Raw genomic sequence first — 21,509 nt, 5'->3', positions numbered from 1 at the left:
AAATTACATAATAAAAAGGATTCACATCCATATCCATATTGGCTTCACTATGCTTGTTCATTGATTTCTTCCCTAATCGATTTGAAGCTGCCGCCATGCAGCCATCACCTGTCACAGACGCTGGGTTATCAATTGCCTCTATGACAATTATAACTTGGGGTCCACCCCATCTGGTAAGAGACACATGATTACTTTGGGTGTCTGGTGGTAGAGTTCTTCAGTCAACTTTACCTACATTTTTTGCACTATATGGACACTTGTAATTGTTTGAAAGGACTTTTGTCTTCGCAATGCACACAGTGGTTTAATTGAATATATTCACAATTTTCATTGATGGTTCACACTTCTGTGTGAATTCTACTTATTTTGGTTTTGTCTGTTCGTTGAACTACTGATTTCTAATCACTTAGCTATATATATATATATATATATATATATATATATTCCATGGTTGCATGGTCTATGGTTGTCACATTGCTTTAGGGCCGCTTTTTTAATCAAATTGTGTATGTTGGCCCCTATTCTTAGAGGAGAGAAGCTGTATTTTTGTGCCTAATTGGTATGAATACATCACAGCTCCAGAAGGTGTGTAATAGAGTTTAGGAGTAGAGCAGCCCCTAAAGCAAGAGTCAGAAGTAAGAAGATAAATGGTATGGAGCTCAGTGGGGGTGATATACTATCGGGTGAAACTTTTTATTGCTGTTTCGCTGATAATGAGAAATTTAGTACATTTATGAAGATTTTCTAACATAGTATGCCAGTCTTAAGAGGAGAATCAGCTTCACATTTACACATCTGTGGCAAATTGTCAGGAGCAGAAATGTTCAGTAGATGACAGTATAATGAGGCAATTAAACCTTCACTACGTGGTAAATTTTTGCATATTTGTTCAAAAATCATAGTGGGCCAGGTGGATGTACATTTATTATGCATAGAAATAAAAATGTATAATGTGAAGATAGTGGAAATGTTCTTGAGAAAGGGCGTTTTTTGTCTGGTAAAGACGTGAAAAGGGAATAAATTTGATTCCGTCTCAAAAGGATGAAGGAGTCAGTAAAAAATGTGAAATCCACCACTGTAAAGGCAAAGAGTTGGGAAAGGTGGATGGGAAAGCGGGATCGTCTTTAAATGAGGCCCCTGAGGGTCCATCCGAAAGCAAATTAATTCGCCTTTATAAAGTGATCATTATTTTTAGGACTGAGCCACCAGAATTTTATACAGTGTGGACTTAGACATAGGCCCGCTAAGTAGTAGTGTTGTAAAGAGAGGTTGATTCAAACTTGATCCACGGTACTTTAGAATTAGGGATAGTTCACTGAGCTAGTTGCGTAAACCTGGCAGAAAGATAATAAAGCCACAGATGTGGGAAGCCAAGTCATCCTGAAGACTGGGAGTTGTATAAAATACAGTATGTTTAGAAAACAGAGGTTTTTTATTAGACCAAATAAATCTGTTTATCACAACTTGAAAAATGTTTTCGAGATTAGTATGGGGAAGGCCCGAAAGAGATAAAGGATCTTTGGGAGAATATTAACCTTAAAGGATTACTTCACTTAGAAAAAATAATAAATGCACATTTTTTTTGCAGGTAAGAAAATGTGCATTTATTTATTACATTTTTGGAGCCTGTAAAGCATTGCACCAGCGATCAGTAGATTGCTGGTGCCATGCAGGTGCCCAGCGGATCTGCCAGTGTATCTGCTTGCTCGTACGTCCCAGAAGAGAGAATGAACTACCACAGTGCTCCACAGCGTCTTGATAATTCATTGAAAACTACAAGCTGACAGCTGCAAAGGCTGCCGGACCTTGTAGTTTTCCATTCACAGGACACTGAGAATGAGTGACACAACCAGGAGGGCAGAGTCCTGCTCAGCCATGTTTTTTTTTTAAATTGTGACAGCTGGGGAGGAGAGAAGATCCCCGCTAGCTGTCAGATCAGGGAGGTGCGGGGTCCAGTCTGTTCGTAACATGTTACATGGTACACCTTGAATATGGGTGTAACATGTTACGAAAGGTGAACTTATCCTTAAATTTCTACAATTTTACCTAAAAAATCTTATAGGAGGCACAAAATTTTGATTTATTACATAATTTTGTAATAAGCGGGGGGGGGGGGGGGGATAATTCTATTGAAATATGGTATGGATATTGGGGCAGTTATTGTGAAACCCCAGGTGGATCAAGTCTGTAGATCATGAAAAATGAAAGGAAGAGCGGAGAGATTGGCACTGGGAGGGGGAATACCAACAGGCATGGCTGTTGGTTTTGACAAATTGACACTGAGATCCAAAAGAGAGGCAAATTTTTTGAGGATCGAAAATAAATGAAGGATATAATGTATGAGGTTGGGTTAGAAAAAGGACCACATTATCTGCATACATACATATTATGCACATATGTGGGCCTTGCTGATAGCCTTGAATATCATGATGTAATATGATAGCTGTGGCTAGGGGTTCCATGGCCAATGCAAAAAGTAAAGGGGAGAGACGGCCCCCCTGTCGGGTCCCCCTTCCCAGTGCCAAAAAGTCTGAGTTGCATCCCGGAAGCTTAATTCTGGTTTTCGGTAGTTGATATAGGGCCTTAAAACCATGTAGAAATTATGAACAAAAACGGTTTTGTGGTAATAGCTTTCAGAGGTATTGCCAGGAGACAATGTCATATGTCAAATGCCTTATGGATATCAAGGCTAAGTAGTAGAAATTGTCAGGAATTTAGATTACAGTCATGAATGATATTGGTGACTAAACTGGTATTTTCCATTAGGGTTAAAGCCTGATTGTGCTGAAGAAAATTAGATGATGGCTGATGCTAATTTATCTGCCAAAAAGCTATCTTAGATGGTTATTTATCACTGAAATATGGCAAATGTTTTGCAGGAGGGAATGGTCTTTATTGGGTTTAGGGATAAGTGTCATATTTGCTGATAAAATGGTTACCGTCAAGGATTTAATGAATCTAGAAATTTACCTTATCAGTACAAGGGGCGTCCAGAGTGGCCAGTTGAGAAGCATTGAGAGAGGGTAGAGGGATTGTATCTAACTACGATAATGTTGAAGAAGAAACAGACTAATTGGGGGAGGATATTAAGGTTTTGTAGAAATGTTTGAAAATAGCTAAGACATCCTTAGGGAGGGAAACCAGTAGCATTTCGTAAGCTATAAACATGAGTTTATAGGTTTAGATCTGGTCTTGGTTAACTCAGTAGATTGTTTTAAAAAAGACCCGTATTCTATCCTAGATACACGTAATATAACTGGATAATAATATTTTTAGGTAAAGTTGATCAAGGGAATATCTCATTGCCTCTTGGGGGATCAGGGAGAAATTTCCCCTGCTGGAGTAAATTGGATGCTTTATGGGAGTTTTTTGCCTTTCTCTGGATCAACTGTGGGTACAGAATTTTGTATATATTAAGTCCCTACATACGAACATTCAACTTGCAAACTTTCAAAGATGCGAACATGTGTTCACATGTCCAGTCATGTAACCCTGGGTATACACACTCAGTTTTGACTCAGACTGACATACCAACAAAAGCAATGTTGGTGGAGCGATCCCCAGGAACTCGTTCAAAAGTAGGGGACTTACTATATAGGATTGTATATATTTTTTTTATTTAACCCTTCTGTTGGTTGACCTGGATGGACTTGTGTCTTTTTTTTTCAACCAGACTAACAATGTAACTATGAGTAGATCTAATGGATTGGTTCAGTTTAATAAATGTGTATATCGCAAAGGATTCACATTCCACCAGTGGTATATTACCCGAAATACAAAAAAAAAAAAAAAAAAAATGGTTCATTTAGTAAAAAAGAAAGAAAAACATTCCTAAACTAATAGGGAATGTACACAAAGCAATCTCAACCACTCAGAAGGGTGGGCATAAAGGCAGTATCATAATACTGCAAAAATTGTAGAAATACAACATATAGACTGTATAAAACCAAATACAGTGCATCTGAAAATTATTCACAGTGCTTCACTTGTTTCCACATTGTGTTATGTTACAGCATTATTCCATTGAAATCTTAGCTAATTTATTTAAAAAAAGACAAAAAATTACATGTACATAAATATTCACATCCTTTGCTCAATACTTTGTTGAAGCACTTTTGGCACCAATTATAGCCTGGAGAATTTTTGAGTATGATGCTACAAGCTTGGCACACCTATTTTTTGGCAGTTCCTCCCATTCTTCTTCTTTGCAGGACTTCTCAAGCTCCATCAGGTTGGATGGTGAGTGTCAGTGCACAGACATTTTCAGATCTCTCCAGAGATGTTCAGTAGGGTTTAAGTCTGGGTTCTGGCTGGGCTACTCATAGACATTCACAGAGTTGTCCCATGGCCACTCCTTTGTTATCTTGGCTGTGCTTAGGGTCATTGTCCTGTGGGAAGATGAACCTTTGCCCCAGTCTGAAGTCCAGAGCGCTCTGGAGCAGGTTTTCATCAAGTATGTCTCTGTACATTACTGAATTCATCTTTCCCTGAATCCTAACTAGTCTTCCAGTTTCTGCCATTGAAAAACATCCCCACAGCAGGATACTGCCGCCACCATGCTTCACTGTAGGGATGGTATTGGCTAGGTGAAGAGCAGTGCCTGGTTTCCTCCAGACATGATGCTTGCCATTCAGGCCAAAGAGTTCAATCTTTGTTTCATTGGAGAATTTTGTTTCTAATGGTTTGAGATTCCTTCAGGTGCCTTTTGGCAAACTCCAGACGGGCTGTCGTGTGTCTTTTACTAAGGAGTGGCTTCCGTCTGGCCACTCTACCATACAGACCTTTTTGGTGGAGTGCTACAGAGATGGTTGTTCTTCTAGAAGGTTCTCTTCTCTCCCCAGAGAAATGCTGAAACTCTGTCAAAGCGTCCATCGGGTTCTTGGTCACCTGCCTGACTAAGGCCTTTCTCCTCCGATCGCTCAGTTTGGCCTGGCGGCCCGCTCTAGGAAGAGTCCTGGAGGTTCTAAACTTCCATTTACAGATGATGGAGGCCATTTTGCTCACTGGGACCTTCAATACTGCAGAAATTTCTCTGTACCCTTCCCCAGATCTGTCCCTTGATACAATCCTGTCTCAGAGGTCTACAGACAGTTCCTTGGACTTCATGGCTTGGTTTGTGCTCTGACATGCACTGTTAATTGTGGGACCTTATATACAGTAGATAGGTGTATGCCAAATCTTGTGCAATCAACCAAATTTACCACAGATGGACTCCTATCAAGTTGTAGAAACACCTCAAGGATGATCAGTGGAAACAGGATGCACCTGAGCTCAATTTTGAGTGTAATGGCAAAGGCTGTGAATACTTATGTACATGTGATTTTTTTCGTTTTTTATTTTTAATAAATTTGCAAAGACTTCATACAAACTTCTTTTACATTGTCATTATGGGATATTGTTTGTAGAATTTTGAGGAAAATAATGAATTTAATCCATTTTGAAATGAGGCTGTAACATAAAAAAATTTGGAAAAAGTGAAGTGCTGTATATATGTACTTTCTGGATGCACTGTATATAAAGGGCAGCTAGCAACATTGTGGGTGATACAAGTAACAACATCAACATCTATGTAACCACTACCAAGCGGGGAGTGACACAGTAATGGCTTATCATCCTCGTTCCAGAAAAAGAAATGAGAGCAGTGAAGGGTAAGAGCGAATGCATGTGTAGCGAAGAGAGGGGTTAAAGGGCTAGACCTAGAAGAGAGCAGTTTTTTTGCCAGATAGGAATCCCAGATGTGAAGCGTAGCTGTGACTAGAAGAGGCAAAACATCCCTAGGTGGACGAACATTCAGATTTGTCCACAATAAGGATGTAATATCAGAATCCACAAAGTCGTTCCTCAATACTGTCCACAATTTAAACTCCCGGCAGTTGTACCAATCAGTTATCCGTAATAAAGAGGATGCATGGTAGTAAAAGAGCATTTTAGGGAAGGCAACACCACCCGCAGATTTCAGCAAAGAGAGGGTGGAAAAATGGATCCTAGATTTCTTACATTGACAAATATAATTCTGGAGTGCTGTAGTAATATGTGAGAAAAAGCCCGGCAGAGGAGCAACCACAATTGTCTGAAAAAAAAAACAGGAGTTTTGGCAACATGTCCATCTTGATGGTGTTCATCCCCCAAACCAAGAGATGCTAGATGATGTTATTATGTGTTTTGAGACACGTGCAGATGAGCGATAGTAAAGGCGTGCAGTTCCGGTCTGCGAAACTCGAAGAGAGGTTAGGATACAAACTCTTTATTTATTGGTATTTATTGGCTTTCTGCTGCCACTAAAAGGGAAAGTTGGACTGTAGCCCAGAAAGAATTTGAGGGGACAGTTGAATGTTGAGGATCTCCGTTTTTTCAAAATTGACTTTGAAGTTACTTACCTGTCCGAAGGTTTCAAATTCCTTCATAATCCAGGGGAGAGAGATATGCTGGACAGACACATAGAGTAGGTTATCCACATACAGGGTTAACTTGTAGTGAAGGGATCATACTTTGACACCCCTGATATCCAGGTTGTTACATAGAGCTATAGCAAGATGTTCCAAAGACAAGACATATAACAGAGGGGACAGGGGGCATCCCTGGCGGGTCCCATTTCAAATAGGGTCAGAGAGAAGGCCATTGGAGCACACCCGTGCGGAAGGGTTTGTATATATTGCCAAGATCTTTTGTAGAAGATTGGACCCCAACCATATTTGCAAGAGTAGCGTGGAGGAAGTCCCAATGAACAACCCTATCAAAAGCTTTTTTCAGCATCCAGCGATAGGAGACAAGCGGGTATGTTACATTTCTTGGCGTATTCGTATTCTATCAGAGAAATTGTCCTCATGATATTGTTCCGATCCTCTCTCCCCGGGGGGGAACTTGATCAAGATGCACTAGATCCGGGAGAAGAGATGCAAGGCGATTAAGAATATGTTTGAAATAGAGACGTATATCTATAATTGTGAGGGGAAATGCGGTGATATCTCCCTCATAAGGATGAATCCTTGCCAGGTTTAGGTAGGACTGTAATGTGTGCCTCCAAGGCCTGGGCAGGAAAGTCATAGCCCCCAAAATCATGTTATAAGTCTTGGTAAGGAACGAGGAAAGAGGCCCTTGAAAGAACAACAGATTCTCTTACAGAAGGCAGGGTGGCTACCTCAGACTCCAAAACAGTAACAGACTGTTTCACCTTATGTATGTCACTACGTAGGGAGGCTTCAATCCTGGAAGTTATTCCATGTCCCGCTGAGTTTGAAGACTGTCTTTGATAACAGCGGTAGGTGCCATACTGTCCCAGGTTGCGATCCTTGGTTCTTCCCTCGGTATGAACCTCACCTGGGCATCCGAATTAGGCAGGGTAGAAGTGGCATAGGGGCTCAGAAAATAGCGGCAGCCACAGTGTTTAGAGTCCCTGCTTCCTCACACCGCCATGGTCAGCCACGCCCCCCCCCTCCCCCAGGATGTCAGATTATGATGGAACTAGGAGCAGGAATGGATTTCTGCCGACCTGGAATTAGCTAACAAGAATGGAGTGCAAAAGATATAGTCTAATCTGGCAAATCTATCATGAGAATGGGAAAAGAAAATGTAATCCCTGGCTCCACTATTTTGTGTAAATCGGGTATGAATCAATTGGAAAGAAAGTAAATGTCTAGTTAAAGTTTTTGAAAATGTCTTGGAGGTGGGCACAAACTTGCTTCTGGTCTAGAAAAGGGTGGACCACAAGGTTAAAATCTCCCCCTAAAAAATGTATGTGGAGATTGATTTCGAGAGAGCATCTCGAAGAAGACAGAGAAAAATGAGGCTTGTGTTTTGTTTGAAGCATATATGTTAGCTATTGTGATTTCATGGCCAGCTATTAGCTTTTGTGTCCTTGATCAAAAATCTGCTTTCAACATCTCTGTAAATGTGTTGACCCATACCCCCCCCCCCTTCTTTTTAGATGATTAGAGGGTAAAGATGGATTATGTAAAGGCTTTATGTAAAAATTCAGAATGACTGGATGTAGAAAAATGTGTCTCTTGTAATAAGAGAATCTTGGCTCCTAATAATTTATACTGTGTGAAGGCCTTCTTTTTAATTGGGGATTAAATCTCAGTACATTGTGTTATATAGTTCTTAATCTCATCTACAGAGAGAATAAAAAGTGTTATAATGTATGTAAAAAGTGAGATACTGTAGACTGAGCTGAGATACATTGTGGGATATAATTCCTAATCCTATCTACAGAGGGAATAAACAGCTTTATATAGTAGGTATAAAGCGAGTTAGATTGAGCAGAAAAATGAAAAGAAGGCCTGTACCCAATGATAATAGTGTGGGGGGGGGGGGGGGGGGAGTGAAAGACCCAGACCTCCATATGCATGCTTCTATGATAAACACTGCATGCTTAAATACAATGCAGAGACTTAAACACATAACAAACTGCACCATCCTAACAATGTTATGAGTACGAAAACAAGTTAAACATGTTGAACAAGAAAGAGAACCTATTAGCAATATCCAAAAATGTGGGTCAAGGACTTACAAAAGTCCAGTACACAAAATAGAATCTGTAGGACTAAGAAGTCCATGACTCAATGCAACACATCCAGGCAGAACATAGTGGTAAAATGCACTAAAGGTGCGCCAGGCAGAAAGAAGAAGTAGAAAAAAAAAACTAAATATAAGATAAAAAAAGGTACAAATATCAGTCTCCAGTGGTGCTTGAGAGAGTATCCAAGAAAAAAAGTTCAAATATCAATCTCCAGTTTTGCTTAAGAGTATCCAACTAGAATAAATCTTCTTAGCCTGCTTTATGATGAATCCTGCATCTATCCCTCCGAGAAAAGGGGTGTTCCATATGGGTGAGGGTCTGGGAGTCAATGGAGGTCTTGAAAGAACATCCTGATGCAAAAGTTCAAGTTTTACTAGAGCTTTTTGGCCCTCAGAAATGGTTGTCACAGTGTATATGGTGCCATTATGTGGAATTATTAATTTAAATAGAAAACCCCAATCTGTATCGGATTCTGGCATCAGCAAGGACTGAAGTGACTTTCTTCTGTTTGCAACAATGGTCTAAGTTTGCGGGAGAAATATCAGGGAAAATGTGTGGCTCTTAAGATATCTTCTTTAATCAGAAGGTCTCTCATATATAAGACAATGGGGCTGATTTACAAATACTGAAAAGTGCAAATTCTGGTCAAGCTATGCATGGTGGCCAATCAGCTAATAACTTCAGCTTGTTCAATTAGGCTTTGACAAACAAACCTGGAAGCTGATTGGTTTCTATGCAGAGCTGCTCCAGATTTTGCACAGTTTTAATAAATCAACCCCTATGGCTCTAGGCGGTTTGTCTGGGGGTGGTTTGTGGCGTAATGGCCGATTGATAAGGCCACAAGTAACACAAGTAAATACACGTGGGTCCTGGTCAGGCAGCAAAGATTTAAAGAGCCATAACATGGCAGGCATGAGATCTGTGGTAGTGTTTGGGACACCCAAATTCTCAAGTTGTTATGCCTATTGCAGTTGTCTAAGTCCTCAACTTGGGACTGTAAATGGTTAAAAGCAGCCAATAGACTCTCATGCTCTCTGCCTAACTCGTAAGCAAGGCTAGGTTCATCATGTTTAGTTTCAAGTATGTCAGTTTGGGTACCAGAGTTGTAACTTCTTCTGAGAGAGTAAGTGTAGTCTTTCGAAGTTCTGATTGAAACTTAGCTACAAGTTTGTTATACATGGCTTCTAAGCTGTGTTCCAAGTCCCCTTTAGTGAGTTGTGTTGAATACTCAAAGTCCTGCTGAGCTGTAGTTGGAATTGTTGCTGAGTAAGGAGAAGGAGCTGAAGAGGGAGTACGGGCGCCATCTTGAGCCATGCCGAACATCTTACGAGCACTGAGGAGATAAGTGGAAAGAGGCTTCTGCACACCTCTACATCCTCTTTTCTGCGGTGTAATATTTTTTATGGCTTTCCATGTGGACAGAACACTAATCAATATGGAAGCAGATTTTCTGTGTGACTAGAAGATTTCACTTATGAGCAGACCTGACCTTTACCCCTTCCCCAAAATCACTATTAGACAAATATCACATAGACTCCCATTGCTTGTAGAGCCCTTCATTACTGCTGCAACACCCCAACGGTATTAGTTAATATATAAACAATGAACAGATATTTATGAACTGTGTATTCCCTGGAGAGACAACGGAAGCTTTAACTAGTTTTCATGGTCCAAAATGAGTTGTCATTTCACTAGAGACTAGTAAAATATTTCCCCAGGTATGTAATTGGGTTCTGTTTGTAAACCACCTCTAATTTAGAGGAGTTTTTGAACCCTTCTAGCCTTTCTACCAGTGCACTGTGGCTTACTGCTGCCTCAAACATTCGCTGACCCACCAGAGGTGACCGAATGACTGATGTCCACTCTGTTCATCTTACAAGTTTTATTGGCTCCAAGGGAGAGCGGGATAGGGTTTACACAACAAACAGCAACAAGAATCCCTCCTCTCAAATAGAGAAATAGTTTCAGCCCCTATCATGGGCAAAGGGTATACCTTTAGGCTGAGACCATTAATTCTTTCATGTGTGCCTTTGAGCCCAGCAATTGCCTGAACAAGCTTTCTGAAGGTGTTCTCTGTTGTTAGTCACATTCCCGTCATCAAAATTAGGACAGTTGTCCATTCCCTGGGACTGGATTCTGAAGTTGATGAGGTCTCCCCTTGAGGCAGGCCTGAGATGCCAAAAAAGCTCCTCATAATGGATATTCTCTCCAGGCAAAGCCTGGGTCCCTGGAGTGATGTTCTCTTCAGGTACGGCCTAGGGGGCAAAGACACTCCTAGAAGGGTTCTCAAGTATTTATCACCTTCCCCAATCCATGTCACTGGCAATAAACCTCCTAGGGATTGGCCAGAGTAGAATTCATAACTCATAACATTGTTTCTTCTTGCTCTATCTACTGGAGACCACTCCCCAATATAAGCCTAGCTGCCCACTATATTCAGACTAGTGGCACTCCAACTATGGCAGGACCACTAACTACATACTATACTGATATATATTTATGGACCATAGTTATATGCAGTGCCAGAATATATCTAGGATGTTTGTTTTTATTACAAATGTTAGAAATAGATTATAGTTTGGTTAATTTGGTTTGGTTGGGTTGCTGAGGAACTTTCATATAGTTCTTGTGCTGTAAACTTTGTATCACTTGTTACTATTTGCTTTTCTCATACTCATGTGCATCAGAAAATGTATGTAGGACTGCTTCCTAGGCTTTTATACAGAGTCAAAGAGAGCTGAGACACTTGCCCATGACTATCTGACACTTCTCACATACATGTAAATATCACCAAATAGCCCCCAACTATTACATATTTTCTGAACGCAAAGGCCCTGGAGAAAAAAATTGTTGGTTGCTGCAATTTTTTATGTCAAAATATTTTAACGCAGCAGTTTTTCAAATGCAAACACAATATAATTCGCTATTGTAAAATATAAAAGATGTTATGCTACATAAATAGATGCCGGCGGTCCCCAGGTTACAAACATCCGACTTACAAAAGACTCCTACTTACAACATAGGGAGACAACAGGAAGTGGGAGGAAATCTAGCCCTAGGAATGGAAATTCCCTCCTGTAAGAGTTTTCTCATGGGAAAAAGGTGTTCCCACTGTAGCTTTATCACCAATCCTTGTTTCCACAACAACCCAAAATTTTCAAAATCCAATTGTCTTAGGGACAGAAAGTGAGGTTAAATCTTCTGAACCGGTGCACAGACCGCAAAACAAACCTTACAGTGGTGTTAACCTTCCCCAATACTATCCAAAAAACTTAAAAAAAAAATAAATAACTTTTTGGCTGGAGCTACACTTAAAAAATGTACCTGTTCCGACTTACAAACAAATTCAAATTAAGAACAAACCTACAGACTATCTTGTTTATAACCCGGGGACTGCCTGTACCTAAAATGTCATGCGTTAAATTTACAAACACTTGTGGAATGGCGTCAAACTATGGTACTGAAAAATCCTCATAGGCAACACTTTAAAAGCCTTTATAGATTACCAGTTTAGAGTTACACAAGAGGTCTGGTGCTGGAATTATTGCACTCCCTCTGACCTTTGCAACAATACCACACATGTATGCTGCAATCGCCATTTACATATGTGTATGGGACTCACTGCGCACATTTGTGCGTGAGCATGGGGGGACTTTACAATTTTTTAATTTATATAATTTATTTTATTTGCATGTATTTTTAAACTGTCTCTACATTTTTTTGATCAACTATATACATTTCTTGTGATAGCTGGGGCAGTGACAGGTATTCTTTATAGAGAGATCTGGGGTCTAGTAGAACCCAGCTCTCTCCTCTGCCCCCAAAACAACTGAGTAAACAAGTAATGGCTTGTAAACAGCAAATCAAAACTGGAAATGACAAAATCCTTGTTGCTTTCCAGGTTCATAGACCATAGAGATGATCAGGGAACTTCCTTTCTTCCCTTGTCTCTATGATCAGCTGGGGGAACTGTCGGCTTCAGTCCTGGGCTCCCCCGATGAACCGGGAGAGCCCAGGAAAGCAGTGGAAGAGGGGGGGACTACCTTCCCCCACATGTAAAAGTGATCAAGCGGCTGTATAGCGCTTGGATCAGTTTTACTTCAAAAAGAATTTCCAGCTAAAAAAAAAAAAAAAAATAGATACCAGGGTCATGACTGCAGCTGCAGTCCATGACTCTGTAAGAACCACTTAAACCAGTAAACCAGAGAATGTATGGGTATGTCCATCTGGTGCAAGTGGTTAAAGTAAGTCTGAGTATGCTTCATACTTTGGGTCTGAAGCTTTTACTATATAGCTATAGATTGTTTAACTAAATAAATTTATGTGTTTGAAGTAATTTTTGTTGTCTTACTTACCATGTTTGCAGAAAATCTGAAATAGGACTGCCAGTAAAAGGCCACTAGCAGCTGCAATCCATAATCCCTTAGGTACATAAGCATCAACTGCAAGAAAAAAAAAAAAAAAAGTTAATGTCAGAATTTTATACGCATATTTCAGTATCCATTATACACAAGCAGTGTAAGTGTATTTTTGCTGCTTTATTCTAATGCCTTATCAGTTTTTAAATAACATCCCCGCTGTTGGATATTGTTTACTGACAAAATACGTAATTTATATATATATATATATATATATATTTATAATAAATATGTATATATTTATGTATCTATTATGTAGTTAATGTATCTTTCTTCATGTTCAATTGCTGTTTTTATTTTTAAAACAGATTTGTCCATACCACTTTTATTTTTATATACAGTACTAAGAAAGGCTTTTCTGTAGCATAGGCAGCATACTTACCTAGGAATCTGAGTCTCTCTGTTGTACCTCCTGGCACTGTAGGGTGATAAACGGTACAAGTGTAATCAATGTTGCTATCGCTGTAACTAACGTTGGACCGATAAGTGGCCTCTAGTGAGTAGGTGCCGTTACCATTCAGCCACTTATTTAACTTGTATCCAAGGAGCTGTCCATCTCTTTTCATTGCAAGGCTCAGATCATCAGGGTAAAAGCCTGACACTAGGCATACCAAGGAAGAATTTCTTTGACCTTTGCTGGAGAGGTAGAATGTGACTTGCGGACGAGCTGTAATATAAAAAAATAGAAGTAATCAGAATTCCACAAATATTGCTAAGGATTTTAAATGATTGCTCTTCATGGCTGACTAGCTTTCTCTAATCTGTTTAGTTATGTAAAAAAAAAATGCATTGTTGTGTATTAATATTTGACATTTTCAATTTGAACTAGCAAGTAAAGCCTAAAGGTTCATTTTGCATGTTTTCAAGTTCCTCCATACTTCCTATTGAAAACAAAATAAACAAAACAAAGAGCGCAAAGCCCCTAGTGCAATTAATGTTTTCTTTGTAGCACACAAACAAACTCCAGTGCACTTACAAAAGTACATCTTGTATAAAGGTCCATCAGTTAGCATAGATGCAGGCACAAGCTCCCACACAGACTCCCTGAGTAAGGCATAGGTGTGAAAGGATGATATGTACTGTATGCGCGATCCTCCTGTTGCTGCCCAGGAAGGTCATCTGTAATTAGCCAAAACGCTGGATGTATCCGGAAAGCCAGAGTGGACTGGAAAGCAAGAGGGACTTGAAAAAGGAGGTCATGCCTCTGAAACGTGTTGTCCTTGTAACCATGCATAGACTTGTAACCATGCATAGACTATCAGCTCCATGCTCTTACTAGCTGTCACTGTAGCTGCACTCAGCGATGCAGGCTTTTTCCATAACCACACATTGTGGTCTTTGGCAAGCTGTCAGTATTGAGAGAGCAGCTGCTCTAGCTTTCTGGATTGATCCACTGGCTCTACGAATTACAGACCACCTTCCGAGGCAGCAACAGGAGGATTGCATGTACAAATCGTTTTTTCCCCACATATGGCTTATTTAGGGAGTCTGTGTGGAAGCTCATGCTTGCACCTATCCTATTGATAGGCCTGTCTGCAAGACATACTATTGTAAGTACATTGGAGTTTGTTTTTATTGTGTGCTACAAAAAAAAAAAAAGGTTAATTGCACTAGGGGTTTTGTGCTCTTTGCTTTGTTTATTTTGTCTCTACAGTGCCTGTTCCCATTGGCCTTCAGACAGCTGCATGGACCCTCTGCCTTGAGTAGTACACTTCTGTGGCCGGACTGGATGAAAGTAGTATTAACCTCCATGGCGGTCTGATTATGTCAGTATTTTTGAATGTCAAAGCGGTACATTGTTTTGCATGGAAATCTGTTGTTTTATATTGTAGGTCTGTAATTCTTAGGAAAAAAACTGTAAAAGTGAATAAAAATTATTATTAATAAATTGAATTAATAAATAATCCATTATTAATAAAAAATTATAAATCAAAATAAAATAAATAAAACCGTAAAAGTGCAGGCAGGGCACTGGACAAAGCACTAGGCAATGTAATGTAATCCTAACAGATTACAATGTAACATGTCATGTTTTGTGTACTTTTTTTTGATTTCCCGCCCGGTTCCAGCCCCCTGCGTCGCATCGCTCGCAGGGAAGGGAACCTAGAAGGTGGATGCCAGTGTTCTATCAGAATACTGCTACCTATCAGATTCTGCAACCAGAAGTGACATTCAGACGAGAAAAACTTACTGCGCATGTGCCATGCGTTCCAACATGGCTGGCCGCTATGCGTTCCAATATCTTTCCTAATGTGACAGAACACAAAGCAGATTGCCACTATCGCACTCACACTATAGGTCGCTGATCACCCCCATTACTAGTATAGTGTTTGTACGGATCAATATATTGATCACAAACAGAACTATACTTGCGTCCCCTTAGTATAGTGTCCCCCAAAAACACAGTGTTAGCAGGATCAGCCCTGCCTGTTGCCAGCACTTGCATTTAGTCCCCCCCCCCATCCCGTCCCCCCCAACAAGTGCAGTGTCAGTAGATCACTGTCACCTGTTATACATTGCATACAAAACCCCAGCATTTGCAGAATCAGACCTGATTTCTGCTAGCACTAGCAAGTGAATTGTATTTGTAGCGGTTCAAGCAGTCCCTGACAGGCAGATGCTCTTTTTGCCACACTAAGTCGCACTAGGTACCTGTAAATTTAGTGCCCAAAATGTTGCAACAAAGGTACTCTAGTAAAGAGGCCTACAGGATTCTGAGCATGTCAGATGAGAGCTAAGGCGAAGCCTTTCTGATAGAATCTGCCTCGAATACAAACTTGTAGAAAGCAGCGGCACCCTAACAGGGAGCTTGCACGACGGAGAACTCCCTGTTAAGATCAGGTGTACCCGACTCCAGGTAGCTGAAGTGCTAGGAATGCATGACTTGTCTCATATGCAGCAGGGTCCAAGTACTAGCGCTGTACTACCTTTTGGTGATTTGGCAAGCACCAGTGGTCTAGTACATCCTGGCCATTTACACACCAGCACTGCAGTATCACTTGGTGATGTGGCGAGTTCCATAAGTGCAGTCCAAGCTGGTGCAGTGGCTAGCACTAGTAGAGTCCTGCAGCCACCAAAAATTCAAACACAGGCCTGTAGAGCCCATAGTGTCCTTCTGGATGTGCTTGCAAATCGTGATTGGCAGCCTAAAGATTCAGCAGCACTCGTACTTCCCCCATTCACAGCCCGACCTGGAATTCAGGTGAAAACAGCAAATTTAACAACTCCCCTTAATTGTCTGTGACTGCTTTGCATGGAAGATCTGTATCAATTGATTGTAGGCCAAAACAATTTATATGCTATGCACCCAAATTCAACTTTTGCCAGACCATTAACGTGGAAATCTATTACAGTTTTTACTTTTTTTTGGCCTAACCCTCAACATGGGCATTACCAAAAAGAATGAATTGCGGTCATATTGGTTAACAGACCCGATTCATCACATGCCTGTGTTCTCTGCTGCCATGGCCAGTTGTAGATATGAGCTGATAATGCGTTTCATGAAGTTTAGTTATAACACACTCTGTTGTCCCTGAAGTGACGTTGAATATGATCGGCTGTACAAAATTCGGGCCCTCACAAACTACCTCACTGAGAAATTTGCAGATGTGTATACGCCCCAACAAAACATCTGTGTCGATGAGTCCCTCTGATTTCACTGGCCCGCTTGCATTCAAGCGGTATCTCTCCAGCAAGCGTGCCAGATCTGGGGTCAAAATGTGTAAGCTCTGTGAGAGGAAAACCGACTATACATGTAATTTTAGAGTTTATGAGGGAAGGAACAGTGAAGTAGAGCCAAGATAGTATGGGACTTGGTGTTGTCTTTGTTTGTATGTGGACAACTTCTGTACAAGCCTGCCATTATTTAGACGCTTATACAATCTTGGAATTGGCTCACGTGGCACCGTGCCACCTAATCTCAGGGGCTTCCCCCAACGGCTTTGCAAACACCCGACTTAGAAAGGAGGAGAAAGCCTGTTTGAATAATAATTAAATGCTCGCAGTGAACTGGAACGAAAAACTGGTTATTTTTGTTCTGTATTCTATTGAGGCAGACACAACAGTTAAAATTAGCACAGCATCTGGTGTTGTTGAGAAGCCCCTCTGTGTCCACGACTATACCCTTAACATTGGAGGGGTGGACTTTAATGACCAAATAATGAAACCGTGTTTTGTTTCTCGCAAAGTCAGACACTGTTAAAAAAAAGCGCCTATTTTATTTAATTGGCTGTATATAACACTTTTGTCATTTACAAAGCAACTGGAGGAAATGGATCTTTCTGAAAATTTCAGAAAGAGATCATTACTGACCTTTTGTATCCAGAAGGTGCTGTAGCCCAAACCCCAGATGAAGATGCAGTGAGCCATTTGAATGAGAGACATTTTCCTGTCATTCTTTCTGGTACCCCAACCCAAAGGTCACTCCAAAGAAGATGTTATGTCTGTATCAGATATGGAATAAGACATCCGCTTTTTCTGCCCCTCCTGTCCTGGCCAACCTGGTCTCTGTATTAAGGTTTGCTTCTGTTGCTAGCACACACTAGTGGAGTATTAGTTTAGAGTACAGAACAGCACTCTCTAGGGCACACAATTCACACACAAGGGTCTTGAAAGATGTTAGATAGTCAGCACACTGGCTATCGCATTTTGGGACACCCTAAAATCACAGCCTGGTAATTTTACAGTTACAGTTTTGATAAATTACAAAAAAAAAACATAAATTAAAAATTGAAAAAAAATGAAAAAGAATTAAAAAAACGTTTGCTTTGCAGAAATGCCATTCAGCTGCAGCATCGATCTGTTTATTCTGACAGCAGCAGGATATGCTTTCAGAATACATACATCGGTGCTTGCAGTGCTACAGATGGAGATTTCTCATCCACAGTTAAAAAAACAATGCGCAGTCATGGCAAAAATATTGTCACCCCTGCATTTCTGTCAGATAATGCACCAATTCGCCCAGAAAATTGTTGCAATTACAAATGTTTAGCCCTTCTCATGTTTTATTTCTTTTGTTTGTATTGGCATGACACAAAAAAAGTGGAAAAACAAAAAACCAAATCTGACACATTCCACACAAAATATTACTGGACAAAATGATTGGCACCTTCTCAAAATTGTAAGAAATAATTGCATTCCAAGTTCGTGATCCTCAAGCGTCTCTTCTCCAGGGAGAATAAATCAAGCGATTGCAGACGCTCTTCATAATTAAGGTCCTCCAATCCCCTAATCAGTTTAGTTGCCCTTCTCTGGACTCTCTCCAGCTCCAACACATCCCTCCTGAGGACTGGCGACCAGAACTGGACAGAATACTCCAGATGCGGTCGAACCAGAGTTTTATAAAGTGGAGGGATTATAGTCTTATCTCTGGAATACATCCCTTTCTTTATGCATGCTAATATTCTGCTGGCTTTGGCAGCTGCCGCTTGAAATTGCATGCTATTGCCTAATCTATCCTCAACCAAGACTCCCAGATCTTTCTCCATTTTTGATTCCCCCAAGGGTTCCCCTCCTAACGTGTATTGTGCTTTTATGTTTTTAGTCCCCAAGTGCAAAACCTTACACTTCTCCACATTAAACCTCATTTGCCATGTCATTGCCCACTCCGTTATTTTGTCCAGGTCATTCTGTAGGATATCTGCTTCATGCTGTGCAGTTATTGCCCTGCCAAATTTTGTGTCATCTGCAAAAACTGATATCGAACTACTGATCCCGTCCTCAATGCTGTTTATGAATAAATTGAACAAGGTTGGTCCCAGGACTGAGCCTTGGGGGACTCTGCTTACCACCTCAGACCAGTCTGAGTATGCGCTGTTTATTACCACCCTTTGGATATGCCCTTTTAGCCAGTTCCGTATCCAAGAGCAAACCCTGCTGTCGATACCTGCAGACCTTATTTTATAAATTAAGTGCTTATGGGGAACTGTATCAAACGCCTTAGCGAAATCCAAGTACACCACATCCACTGGTCTGCCCCTATCTAGCTCACAGCTCACCTCCTCGTAGAATGTTTAGAGATTGGTTTGACAAGAATGCCCATTTGTAAACCCGTGCTGATTACTGCTGATGATGTTGTTGTCTTTAGCAAACTCTACGATATAGTCCCCTATCATCCCCTCCAGAAGTTTACATACTATCGATGTCAAACTGACAGGCCTATAATCTCCCGGGATATGCCTCTGCCCCTTTTTGAATATCGGAATCACGTTAGCTTTGCTCCAATCCCCTGGTACATCTCCTGTCCTAATACTGTCAACAAAGATCAGGAACAGTGGTCTAGATATAACCTTACTGAGTTCCTTGAGTACTCTCGGATGTACGCCATCCGGGCCTGGTGATTTGTTTGTGTTAAGTTTATCCAGCCTTTCCCTGATTTCACCCTCTGTTAGCCATAGTGGCAAGTCCTGTGTATTACTACTAACCAAACAGTTATGGTCAGTGTACCCCTCAGTTTCCTGTGTAAAGACTGACGAGAAAAAAGCATTCAGCACGATTGCTTTTTCAGTGTCCTCTGTAACCATCCTCCCATCATCGTTAATTATGTGCGCAATATGCTCTGCTCTAGTTTTTTTGCTGTTGATATATTTAAAGAATTTCTTTGGGTTTTTTTTTACTATCCTCCGCTATTTGTCTCTCAAAGTTGATTTTAGCCATTTTGATTTTGTGTTTACTTTTCTTATTTGCCTCCCTGTATTGCTCGAAAGCCGATACTGTGCCCTCTGATTTATATTTCTTGAAGGCCAATTTTTTTCCCCTAATACGTTTTTTAAGGCTACGGTTTAGCCAGCCAGATTTGGCTTTGTCTCCTCTAAATTTATTTCCCATAGGAATGCACTGCAAGATTCATTTGCTTAATATGTTCCTAAAGCATTCCCATGTTTCCTCTGTGGTCAATGATCCCAGGGTTTGGTCCCAGTTTACCCTTTCCATCAATGAGTACAATTTTGGAAAGTTTGCCCTTCTGAAGTTTAGGGTTCTTATGTTCCCCACTTGCCTTGTTATATTGTTATTTACACTAAATGTGATCGCTAGAGCCCAGGTTGTCCTGGACTCCTACCTCCGAGATTAGGTCTGGGTCATTAGTGATCAATAGATCCAGGACTGCGTTTTCTCTGGTAGGGGAATCCACCAACTGTGACATGTAGTTATCCTGTAAGGTTTCCGTGAATAGACGTGCCTTCTGTGAGTGTGAAGTCCCCTCTTCCCAGTCAATGTCGGAATAATTGAAGTCCCCCAATATAATGACTGATCCCAGTTTTGCCACTTTACCCAATAGTGCTAAAAATTCCAGCTTTACCTCCTCCCCTTGGTTAGGTGGCCTATAGCAAACCCCCACAATTACTTTTCCCTTTTCTCCTTCCCTGTGGAGTTCTACCCATTCTAAATCCATATTCATCCCTTCCGTAATGTCACTCCTCTCTATCACCCTTACATTGTTCTTGACATAGAGACATACCCCTCCCCCTCTTTTTCCTACCCTGTCCTTCCGGTACACCGAATACCCTTGGATATTGGCCAGCCAGTCATGTGAGGGGTCGAACCAAGTCTCCGTTATTCCCACAAGGTCTATGTCATCCTCATGTACTAACATTTCCAACTCATCCATTTTATTAGCTAGGCTCCTGGCATTAGCATATACCCCTCTTAGTTTTACGGAAGTTAATCGTGAATGGTGATTATATTTATTCCTATTTGGTCTGAGGTTTTCCCGCACAGACCTAACAATTGACGTTATGGAACTACTGTCGCTGCTGACTCTACAACTGCCTTCTGTCCTTTGCTCCCTCCTGACTGACTCTACTCCTAAGCCCTTCCCCCCCATCTCCTAGTTTAAAAGCCCCTCCAACTTGGTGGCCATCTTTCTCCCCAAAAGAGCTGTACCAGCCCCATTAAGGTGCAGCCCATCCTTACTAAAGAGCCGGTAGCCGACTGAGAAGTCAGCCCAGTTCTCCAGGAACCCAAACCCCTCCTTCCTACACCAATTCCTCAGCCACTTGTTAAGTTCCCTAATCTCCTTCTGCCTCTCAGGCAGTATTTCAGAGAAAACCACCTTGGAGGTCCTATTCCTCAATCTATTACCTAAGTCCCTGAAATCGTTCTTTAGGATCCTCCACCTTCCTTTTACTTTGTCATTAGTGCCCACATGCACCATGACCGCTGGGTCATCCCCAGCCCCGCACAATAATCTGTCTGCCAGATCCGTGATGTGCCGAACTCGAGCACCCGGTAAACAACATACTGTTCGGCTACCGAGATCTTTTCAACAGATTGCCCTCTCTGTCCTCCTGATAATTGAGTCCCCAACTACCACAACCTGTCTAACCTTTCCTGAGTCACAGCCCCCCTTCTTCCTGGAGCCGCCGCTCCCCTACAGTTTTATATCTTTATGTTTGAAGCCTGAAATGTGGCAAAAGGTCGCAAAGTTCAAGGGGGCCGAATACTTTCGCAAGGCACTGTATGCCCAATAAGGACCAGTGATTGAGGGGTTATACCCAGGTGACAAAAAATTTGAAAAAAGTAAGGGGGTGTTTAATCACTTTAGCTCCGGAAGGATTTGCCCCCTTTCTGACCAG

General features: G+C 41.1%; 1 protein-coding gene across 2 annotated transcripts in view; it reads right to left on the bottom strand.

The window, feature by feature from the left end:
• The window catches only part of LOC309559151 (tyrosine-protein phosphatase non-receptor type substrate 1-like), a 91,706-nt gene that overhangs the window by 32,412 nt on the left and 37,785 nt on the right, over positions 1-21,509 (bottom strand). For both annotated transcript variants that reach the window (XR_014225450.1, XM_082262297.1), the window contains exons 4-5: positions 13,319-13,603; positions 12,874-12,960 (exon numbers count right to left, since the gene is read on the bottom strand). Coding sequence is in view for 1 of the 2 variants with exons in the window: in XM_082262297.1 (XP_082118423.1) it covers positions 12,874-12,960; positions 13,319-13,603 (372 nt within the window). In the remaining variant the exon portion in view is untranslated. The remainder of the gene's footprint in view (positions 1-12,873; positions 12,961-13,318; positions 13,604-21,509) is intronic.

This window comes from Pelophylax lessonae (assembly GCF_965119305.1).
Source record: "Pelophylax lessonae genome assembly, chromosome: 6".
Classification (NCBI taxonomy): Eukaryota; Metazoa; Chordata; class Amphibia; order Anura; family Ranidae; genus Pelophylax; species Pelophylax lessonae.
The sequence above is the reverse complement of the archived record's forward strand: the minus strand, read 5'-3'. Positions and strand labels throughout refer to the sequence as shown.